The sequence below is a fragment of the Elaeis guineensis genome, chromosome 15, assembly GCF_000442705.2.
Source record: "Elaeis guineensis isolate ETL-2024a chromosome 15, EG11, whole genome shotgun sequence".
Classification (NCBI taxonomy): domain Eukaryota; kingdom Viridiplantae; phylum Streptophyta; class Magnoliopsida; order Arecales; family Arecaceae; genus Elaeis; species Elaeis guineensis.
The window spans coordinates 70467484-70477987 of record NC_026007.2 but is presented as its reverse complement, the minus strand read 5'-3'; the positions used below and the strand labels follow the sequence as shown (position 1 = coordinate 70477987).

The 10504-nt window shown below is 37.3% G+C and overlaps 2 protein-coding genes across 2 annotated transcripts; both read left to right on the top strand.

Moving 5' to 3' along the window:
* LOC105058599 (peroxiredoxin Q, chloroplastic) lies at nucleotides 1-2375 on the top strand. The gene is made up of 4 exons (XM_010941570.4): nucleotides 1-281; nucleotides 573-710; nucleotides 1398-1487; nucleotides 1932-2375. Exons 1-4 carry the CDS (start codon nucleotides 84-86, stop codon nucleotides 2148-2150), a joined length of 645 nt encoding a protein of 214 aa, XP_010939872.1. The 5' UTR covers nucleotides 1-83; the 3' UTR covers nucleotides 2151-2375.
* A 5370-nt stretch (nucleotides 2376-7745) lies between these two features.
* LOC105058829 (uncharacterized) lies at nucleotides 7746-9636 on the top strand. Its single transcript, XM_010941887.3, has 2 exons — nucleotides 7746-9077; nucleotides 9486-9636. The coding sequence occupies exons 1-2, from the start codon at nucleotides 7897-7899 to the stop codon at nucleotides 9523-9525; spliced, it is 1221 nt and encodes a 406-aa protein (XP_010940189.2). The 5' UTR covers nucleotides 7746-7896; the 3' UTR covers nucleotides 9526-9636.
* The last annotated feature ends 868 nt before the right edge of the window (nucleotides 9637-10504 follow it).

Genomic DNA, 10504 nt, shown 5'->3' with positions numbered 1-10504 from the left:
CATGAAACAAACTTGACCCACCATCTCCTCCCCCCAAAAAAGAGGAAGGAGAGGCCTTGCAAAACTCCCCATCACTCCTACCAATGGCTTGCACCTCTCTCCCCAAACACTCACTCCCCTTTCTCCAAGCATCAATCCCCACCAGGAATCCACACTCTCCAACTCTTACAATCATCTCCAAGTTGTCACAGTCCCAAATATACGGCCTCAAGCTCTCCAGCCCTTCCACCCGATTAGTACCATCTTCTTCTTTGCCTCCAAGGACACCCATGTGTGCTAAGGTACGTGCTCTCTTCTTACCTCATGGATATATCAACTTTATATAATCTTCTACCTTCTAGTATCTCCTTTCATGCGCTCCAACCTTTGCCAGGACTCAATTTTCCCACCTCTACACCTTGGCATTTCTTTATTAGATGCATAAACTTAATTTAGTTCACTTCAAACACCAGTAAGGGAGAAATGGAACATAAAGATAAATAATTTTTTAGTCTGGATTATGCGACACTTCTTTCTTTCTCTTCTTCTCTGGTGCTAGAGCTGTTGGGTCTGAGAGGCTTGAATGCTTGCAGGTGTCCAAAGGTGATGTGCCCCCTTCATTTACCTTAAAAGATCAGGATGGAAAGAATGTGGCTCTCTCCAATTTCAAAGGGAAGCCGGTTGTGGTCTACTTCTACCCAGCAGATGAGACCCCAGGGTGCACTAAAGAGGTAAGGTTCTGGTTTGGGTTCAAGCCCATTGGTAGTACAAGGTCCACATACTTAGGCTGCAAATAATTCGGGACTCTATTAGCAATATGGTTCTAATATTTTGGGCTAGTATTCAATGCATTTGGAGAATAAATGAGTGAGATCACCTTGGATGTGGTCGGACTCCCTCAGAGTTCTGCGGGTCCAATTCCAATTCTTGCCAGCCTGCAAAACTTGACCCATTTTAATCAAATGGATCTCAATAGAATTGTGGACCATGACTCACTGATAATTAAACTTGGCCCAAACCCATCCCATGTTTGACTTCTCTTCTTTTTGTGCGCGCGCGTATGTGTGTATGTATGTTCTTCAACCTATGAATGATGATGCATGTGCGAGTTTTTCATTCATGAAATATTGTTAGCAGTAAACTAAGAAAAAGGAAGGCCAATGAACAAGGCTCATGGCATTGTTGGATCTGGGGAGAGCTAGATATGGGGCTTGGGGAGGATCAGACTTATGCAGCCTTATCCTCTGTGTGGAGAGGCTATTTCCGTGTTTCGATCTTATGACCTCTAGATCACAATTAAGCAACCTTCCATTGGACCAAGGCTTGCCATCACTGTTAGTAGTAAATAATGCTGATCTAATCAATCTTCAAATGGATCAGATTGAACTGGTACTAATCATTTTAAGTTTGTTCTTTAGGCTTGTGCCTTCAGAGATTCCTATGAAAAGTTTAAGAAGGTAGGAGCTGAGGTGATAGGAATCAGTGGTGATGATCCTGCCTCTCACAAGGTAATTAGTTTGTCTTTGGTAATTAACTATCATTTATTTGTCTTATCTATTAGTTTGAAGAAGATAATTCATGCTACATTAATGCACCGAGATTGTGTATCGACTTTACAATCACTCTTGTACATATGTAAAGAATAAATGTGGAGTTAATTATCATTCTTGTAGCTTTATTCATACCTAATTTCGATTTATGTTTAGATTTTAATTTTAGTGAAACTTTTATCTTAACCATAATCAGAAAAAATATACCTATAATTTGTAAATTTGAATTTTATATTGCCCTGCGAATCTCTGTGTACTAGAAAAATAAGCATTTCTTGTTCATGGTGATGTGCTATGTGCTATGTTAAATAAGACCTTAGCATATTAGTAGAATAATCTGTATGGGAAGTTCTGATCATTTTGTCTTCTCTAATACATTCTGGTTTTGAGCAATGTAAACAGGCCTTTTCTAAAAAGTATAGGTTACCATTCACCTTACTCAGTGATGAAGGCAACAAGGTCAGAAAACAGTGGGGGGTGCCATCTGATCTTTTCGGAACATTGCCCGGGAGACAAACCTATGTAATGGATAGAAATGGGGTGGTTCAGTTAGTCTACAACAATCAATTCCAGCCAGAGAAACATGTAGAAGAGACCCTAAAGCTACTAAAAAGCCTTTAGGGCATCTTGTTTCTTTTTTTTTCTTTTTTGAGAAAATCTTTAAGCATTCTGTTATGTGATGTTCCTAATCCATGTCTGGTTTATGGTCCCCTACATTTGCTTGTATCAAATATACATTCCGCAAGATGCAGGCTAGTTCCTACATGGTCACATTGCTTATAGTGAATTCATAGTTTCTTGTGAATTGCTTGTTAAGTTTAATGAAAGTGCATATATTCAGAACAATTTTTGGCTGATCTTACTTCCCATCCACCATAGATATAGAATTTCACTTTTTTTTTTGTTCCGAAAAATGAATTCCCTACAATGAAACAGGTGTAGATGAAGGCCAACAAGGGCTAGTTGAATTGATTTAGCATTATTTAAATTGCTGTAGGTTTATCAAGTGAACCCACTCCTCCTGGAATGAAAGCTTAACCATGAAAGATGAAGATTACTCCTCTAAAGATTGATCAACTTTACTGGTGTATCTCCAGTTTCTTGAGTGATGCAACTCAAATCATCTCAATAGTGAAACTCCACCTAAGACTTGATCAGAAGCTTGGTTTAATGCAATGCCTGCAGTAGTCCCTTGTTTTGAATAAAGGTTTGAGTTTACCCATCATATTCATTCATTGAGAGAATAAAAAGTAAAAGGTACAAAAAGACAGGAAAAATAATCCCAAAGAATATTATGTCCAAACATATGTGAACTGAGAGAAGCAAGAAAGATCCACGAAATGTTTTGGTCCCAACAAACAGTCTACTCACTCCACAAGGAGAAAATTATGGTCGTCAGGTGCAAGTGGACTGTTGTTACCCAATAACTGGCAGAGGGACCTGAATCCATTGCACATTCATCGACTAGACACCAGGCTCCCTTACTGTTGTAAACCCTTTATACATATATTTCTGTTTAGTTGTTATTTGAGTACTCTTAAAATGTCAGAGATGAAAAGCTAAGACAACAGTTGGAAGTGAAAATTTCAACAAGCAAGCGATGCCCTGGAAATACAAGTACTAATGGATATGGTTGTCTGCATCTCCATGATGTTTCAAATTGATAAATTGTTGCACTTCAATTTTACCTCTGCTTATTTGCCAACAAAATAACCAAAGAAGCAAGAGCTAAAATAAAACCAAAAGATCTTCCTAAAAAGCATGAAATAATGTCGATCGAGTCTACGTTGTATTGTTATCTAAATGGAAGCTATTTAAAGCTTCATGTCCTGCTTCTATGTTTTGTTATAACAGTGTTCTTTCTTATAAGCATCACTATTTGCGACGCACCCTTCTCTAAACCAGTGCTCAAGCACTACCAGAAGTGTTTTACAGAGAGGGGAGTGGTTGTATTTGTTTCGAATGAATCACCATGTTCTTTTTTTTTTTTCTTTTCTTTTCTTTTTCTTTTTATTTTTTGAGGTAGAGTGAGCTCGCACATAGGTTTCATTTGGTTAACAGTGCAAATATGGAGCATAACTCCTACCAATGCTGTTGTTTTGCACAAAGAAATAGCGGTTGAAGAATTTCTAATCCTCATAATTGCACCAAGAGTTGATTAAATTCAAATTTTAATGCCTGAGGCCGCATCTGGCATTAAAATTCTCGAACTCACCTGATTTACATTGCTCTTTCAAATACTTCGAGAGCTGAGTTCGGTCCCTTGTGTCCTAATTAACATTAGGAGAGAAAGTCCGCCATAATACTTCGAGGACTGAACATTGGAGAAAAAGTCTGTCTTAATTAAAATTAGGCGTCAGAGCTTTTCCACATCACTTTCATCTACTAGCAGTAGCAGTACAGAGCTTTCCACATCACCTTTGTCTCTCTCTCTCTCTCTCTAACATTCTGCAATGCTTTCTCTCACAAATGGAGGTGCAGATATTTCTTTTTCTATTAATTTATTTTATTTCTTATTTTTTATTTTTATTTTTTTTTTTTTCGCATACGACATGTCATGCAACATGCATCCAACGGTGGTCTCTATCTTCAGAACAACGTTAATTTCTTTTAAGTGGAAAAAAAAATATTTTTATGGCTGAGCACACTGGCAGTATAATTTAGCAGTCTACTACTAAGATTCCACATTGTTTTTGCGATTTGATTTTATGTGATGCTTATAATTCTATCCATGTTAAAACTTCTTAATGCAGCCGGGTTCAAAATAAAAAAATAAAAAAAAAAGAAAGGAAAAGCACTGAAGGAACGCAAAAAGAAAAAAAAAAAAAAATCCACTACCTCATGCGCTTGTTATCTCCTCTCTCCCCGGGCTTGGGTTTGGTCCTTGGCGTGCCGTGAATCCGTGACCATGGGGTCCTCTTGGTCCACAGAACGGAGTTAAAGGTTAGGCATCTCGACTCCTCAAAAGATCTCAATAAAAAGGTACAGTTAGACCCCCTTGGCGTTTTCTGGACAAAATACTTGACTGCAAAATCTTTGTTGACACGTATGTCCCAAGAAAAACAACATATATATGTTAGAGGTGGTTGCTCTATCCCTCTCGAGGTGTATAGGCATGACTTCAGGTTCACCTGGCCAAACAATATTTCATGAGAAACCAAACCAAACAACAATACTTCTGTATGTCTTCCATGGTGCTTTAGTCTGTCACTGTAAAACATCTCGGCTGAGTTGCATGTATTATTTTTAAAAAATAAATTAGTTTTTAAAAATCTTGTTTTAGATTTTTAAAAATAAAAAACAAAGGTTTGGTAGCTACAAAAAAAATAAATCATTTCTGCCGAGTTGCATGTACTATTTTTTACTGTAGCTAGATGCTTTTTCGGCAATCGTGACGTCAGATAAATGATGGTTCTTTGCATGCAGGTCCCACCAGGTCAAGTTCCGAACGCAACTTGCTCATTATTGGAGGCACAACCCTATCCAACCCATGCTGTGAAATGCCACCGCCCGGGGCCGAACAATGGCCCACCAAGTGGGCCCCACTCTCCTCTTTTCATTTATTTTAAAGAAAGCTCTGGTACCAAGAATTCAATGACACAAACGTTCCCAGTTAGGGATGGCAACGGAGAGGGTACTAGAAAAATTTATCCTACTCAAATCTGAATCTGTTTAAAATTTTATCATCCGAACCCATCCTAAATTTGATTATAAATTCAACCCCAAATCCTAAATCATCCCATTTAAAATTAATATCGCCGTCACATGCCCAAAGCCATCCGATTAACCCTCATTCATATTCATGTTATCATAGAACAAACTCGATAAATTAAAAATTTTTATAGTTAAAAGAGAATCTTTTCAATAATAAATTCATATATCTTATAAAATATCATGCTTGTACCAAGATTAAGCTCTCAAAATCTCAAGGGACAAACTCACAATGCCATGACTCTCACAAAATCCCATATTCATGAGAAAAAATCCCAAACTAGAACTTAAAGAACCCCCCTGATCTCCCTCGGATGCTCTTTTTCTCTACATATCTCTAAAAAAGAGAATGAAATGAAAAGAAATAGAATCAAAAAAAAAAATCAATATATATGGGAAAAGGCCTTATCTATTAATTTTTTCTATTTTTTCTGTGTTTTTGTTGATTTTTTCTGTTTCCCCCATTTTTCCTCTAGTTTATCTGTCCTCAAGAGTCTTAATAAGTGGAGGCTTGGAGAGGTTGAATAGAAAAGCTTGGTTCAATCCCAAATTTATTCATATCTTAGTTTTGAATCACAAATCCATTTCAAACTCTATAGGATATGTTAAACAGATTCTATTAGAGTTTGAAATGGGTCGGATATCCAAAAATATCCATCCAATTGCCATCCTTTATCCCATCTCTCCAAAAAAAATATCATGAAGCTGTTATAATTAAAATACTAATCATTATCTAGTTAAACATGGATTTTCTATGATATCCATGATGCACTGTATGATACGATGCATCTCATGCACCATCCATCGTATAATAGATGGCTGCACGCGGTCATACGTGGTATATATCGAACAATCCATTCTCATTCGTAGTGGTCTATTGTGCGATGGACAATGCGCATGGGTTACAATAGAGGATCCACACTCTATTTAGTTTGGTTGTGAGCTCAAGATTTTATTGCGGGATGTGATAATGGCTGCTTTGGTGCTCCAGTGGCTGCAGCAAGTTGTTTTTAAAGAAAATAACTGGTGGTATAAACGAAATAAGGATACTACTTGATTATACCAATGCTTAAGAATGAGATATATTATTTTTGAATTGATTTATGTAATTTGATTTTAAAATAATTATTTGGATAAGCCACCATAAATGTCAAAAGATGATTATTTTTGTCATATTATCAAATGATAATTATGACAAATAACATCCAAAAACATATTTTTCAACACAGTGGAGGACCTCCGAGATGGTACCCCCAAAGCGGTATAATTCACGCGTGCCCTGCGGGCACAACTTGCCTCCCCATGGCACGATCAAATGGTCCTTAATTGGATGACAGCCACAATTTGATAACCATTTGGGCTATCTAGAAGCTTCTAGAAGCTAGCAATTACCAAGCTAGTCTCACTGGTATGTGGTGATTGAATTGGTAAGCTGTGCTTTGATGCAATGGTCCACCCCACCACCTCCTTCCTACGTAGCTGGGGGACCAGACTCCTTTGGGCTAGAGGAGGCAAGGCCTGACCTTCCCTGAGAAGTCTAGGGCTATGATCATGGCTCCGTGCACCCAATAAATGACACTGGTAACTGAAAGAACAAAAGGGCCAATTTTATTACCTAAATGCCCCCGCTGGGCCTTTGGGGTTTGGCATGTCCCAAGGGTGAAGGGGTTTGTAGCCTCGGTTAGGTGGGATGATCCCGTGGACCCGAATCCGCCAAACTTGTGCCTTCACGTCGTCCTCTTGTATGCTTCCGCGTGGCACATGGGAGAGGAGCTAGCAGTTGATCATGGAGGGTCGGTGGTGACAGAGACGAGACCAGAGGGGACGTCCTCAAACGCTTGGACTTTGAACTCTGCCTTACATGCCCAGTAAACGGTGGAAAAATCGGAGCGCTGACTAACAATTATAGCCGTCTGATTGATGAAGCTAAAGCTGTGTGATGCTTGCCAAACTCCGCGGTGGGCCCAACTTTCTGGTCTACCATTTGATCACGATCGGGTCAGTTGACACCCGATAAAAAATAAATATTACCATTAAAAAAAAAATAAACTACTCAGAGGGGAGGTTTTCTTATTTTATTTTATTACCATTATTATTCGTTTTGAAAAGAATGACCATAAAAAAAATGGTAGCTTATGCCATCTATCTAAAACGCGCAGGTGTTTGGCCGTTCAAGGTTGTTAGCCGTTACCAAGACCACAGTGTTGATAATATAATAAATATTAACCAACGACCAGAAAACAGGAAAAAATGGCTTCTATGGTGACATTGGACTTTGAAGCCAATAAAATTGGCATCTATACCCCAAAAAAGTAAATAAAATTGGCATGTTCTAGATTCTCCAAATAATAGGTCTGCGATTACCCCCACTCAAATATCAAGTATGTCTGCAACCACATGATCCTTGGATTGCCACAGGGATACTATGATGAGTAATCCTAGAATGTTAAACTATTTAGGGCAGCCCTTGAGAGTCCCATCAGGCAATGAAGTCTGTTCCGTGTACTTGGCATCCAGAATCCAAAAAAGCCCCCTTATAATTCTTCCATTCCACCTTTCCTCAACATTCCTTCCCTACTTCTCCAAGGAACAGAGAGAGAGAGAGAGAGAGATCATATAGCTGGGAAGCTGCTCCTCCTTCGAGAACAACATAGGCATGGAGGTTGAGAGACCCAAGCTCAGGGATGAGCCTCATCTCTCTAGTGCCTACATCCGTAGTCTTGTAAAGCAATTGAGCTCCTCCAAATCCAAAGCTCCTACAAATCCAAAGTCCCCTAATAGAGTGATCGGAGATGAGCTTTTGCAAGACCTCGCTAAACAAACTCAATACATTAGTGAAGTTCAACAACAACGGTCACCACCTCCACCACCACAACCTCAGCTACCTAAGAAACAAGTAAGAAGAAGACTCCATACAAGTAGACCTTATCAAGAAAGGATACTTAATATGGCAGAAGCTAGAAGAGAAATTGTGGCAGCACTCAAGTTTCATAGAGCAGCTATGAAACAAGCAAATGAAGAACAACAGCAGCACCACCAACAACAAAAACAAAATTTGATACCATCTTCTGCTCTCTATTCATCTCTGCCAACTTTGGAGGAGCCACACCAAGAGTTGATAGATTCTAAGAGAAATGATAGATTATATCCACCCAATTACATCTATCCTTACTACCATCAGAATCCCTCTTTCTCATCCTTTCTTCACCCTTCTGTTCGGGCTTATCCATCAATTCCACCACTATCCATTGCTGATAATCTAAACCTTCCTCTTCCTAACCAACCCTTAGGCCTAAATCTCAATATTCAAGGCTTCAATAATCTTGACATTTCTATTAGCAACAACAATACCAACAACCTGCCAATCCAGCCATTGCCATCACCACCACCATCATCTTGCTCTTCTTATTCTTATTCTTCCCCTCCTACTATGTCAGGTCTTGAAATACCATCTATCTTGGATGTGTCCCCATATACATCTGATGTTGTATCAAACCCTATCTCTACAATATTGCATCCGGTGATGGATGATGAGGATATGGCAAAGATCCATTCAATTGGAGAACAGTATGACATGGAGTGGAATGATACAATGAACTTGTTCACATCCATATGGTGGAGTAAATTCCTCAAGAACATGGAGGGAAGCCCTAATAAGAGGATAACAAGAGTAAGGGAAGATGGGTTGCATGTGTTCGATGAGATTTTGGCTCCACTACCTTGGTTGAGTGATGGCTATTCAGGGGATGTCAAGGACAGCTACCTCTTATACCAACAACAACAGATGGATGACTACAACCCCCCAGAGGACTATTTAAAAGATGTAGCCTTGTCATGGTAAGAAAAGCTCTATACTCTATGAATTTATGTACCACTTCTATAGTAATATTTTTGGCTTTGATGTATTTGTATTTCATTTATTTGATCCATTTTGAAGTTTTAGAATCCAAACAAATGCTTAAATTTTATTACCATCCATAAAGATGTCAACATCCAAGAGTTTTACAATCAATTCAATCATATCTATATTTAGATTTCAGCAATGCCTTAAACCTCCTACTTGTTTGGATCTAAATATGAACTTGGAGTTACCATAGTATCATAAGTTTTGCTATGAGCTGCCTAAACTTTTTATGGGCTTAATTTAACTTATAGAATTTTCACATAAAAAGGATTCTTATATTATACTTATTATATTGGAACTGATTTGTTTCTATTTTGGATTTACTTATTTTTTCCTTGCAGCTTGGATATTGGAGAAATTGAAAGTTGGGATGCAGAATAGCTATCATAGTGAGACTACTCAATTTTGATAGTTGATCTTATTCATCATAATTATTGTTATTATCTTGTCATCTTTAATGTTTCCAATAAAAAGGTTTGTTAAGATATAAGAATTTTGAATTGAATATAATGTAACAACAAATGAAAAAAGAGCTTCATTTTTATTCAAAAAAATGAATCAAACTTATAACTCAGCTCATCCCTTTGACACCCCTAATAGAAACTAACCATCAGATGTTGGTAATCGAAAAGTGACATATAAACATATAAAGATAATACTTTTTGAATGAACCTTGAATTGGTTTTGTTGAAATGTTGCTAACCTAACAACCATGGTAAGAAACCCCTTAATAATATCTTGATTTTTTTTTCAAAATTAAAATATTCTGAATATTAAAATTTGAGAAAATTTTGTTCAACTACTTCTGATATCATATACCATATTTATATTCCTATTAATTTATGATGATATTACAATGGAAAATAAAAGTATATGTAATGCTTGGAATGCATATCAACTTCCATCATTTGTTATTGCATAGGTCTAATCAGTATTCTATATTATTTTTCTTCAAAATTTTTTATATAACATAAAATTATAATTTTATGAATGTTTGATATTTTTCTCGTTCCTTTTTCTTAGTTGGTTAAACTTAGGAAAGCCCTTAGACCAAAGAGTTCTTCTCTTGTTTATAAAATGAAATATTAGATTAGTTAACATGTAAGTAATAGTAAAACAATTCAATACCAACCACTGTAATAGTTTTCTAGCCAGAATATTGAACTTATGAAAATTCACTGAGTAGGTTGTACCCAAGTTGTTGGTATTTTTGTCCATTTAGAAATTCTAATTCTAAGTGTCATCTAGGTAATTCTTGGTAGGGTGAAATTGGAGTTGGATTTTGAAAATCCAACAAGTCAACTTTTTCTAATATATACCTTGTTGCTGTAAGGCTCCGATAGTGAGATCGGTGCTGAAC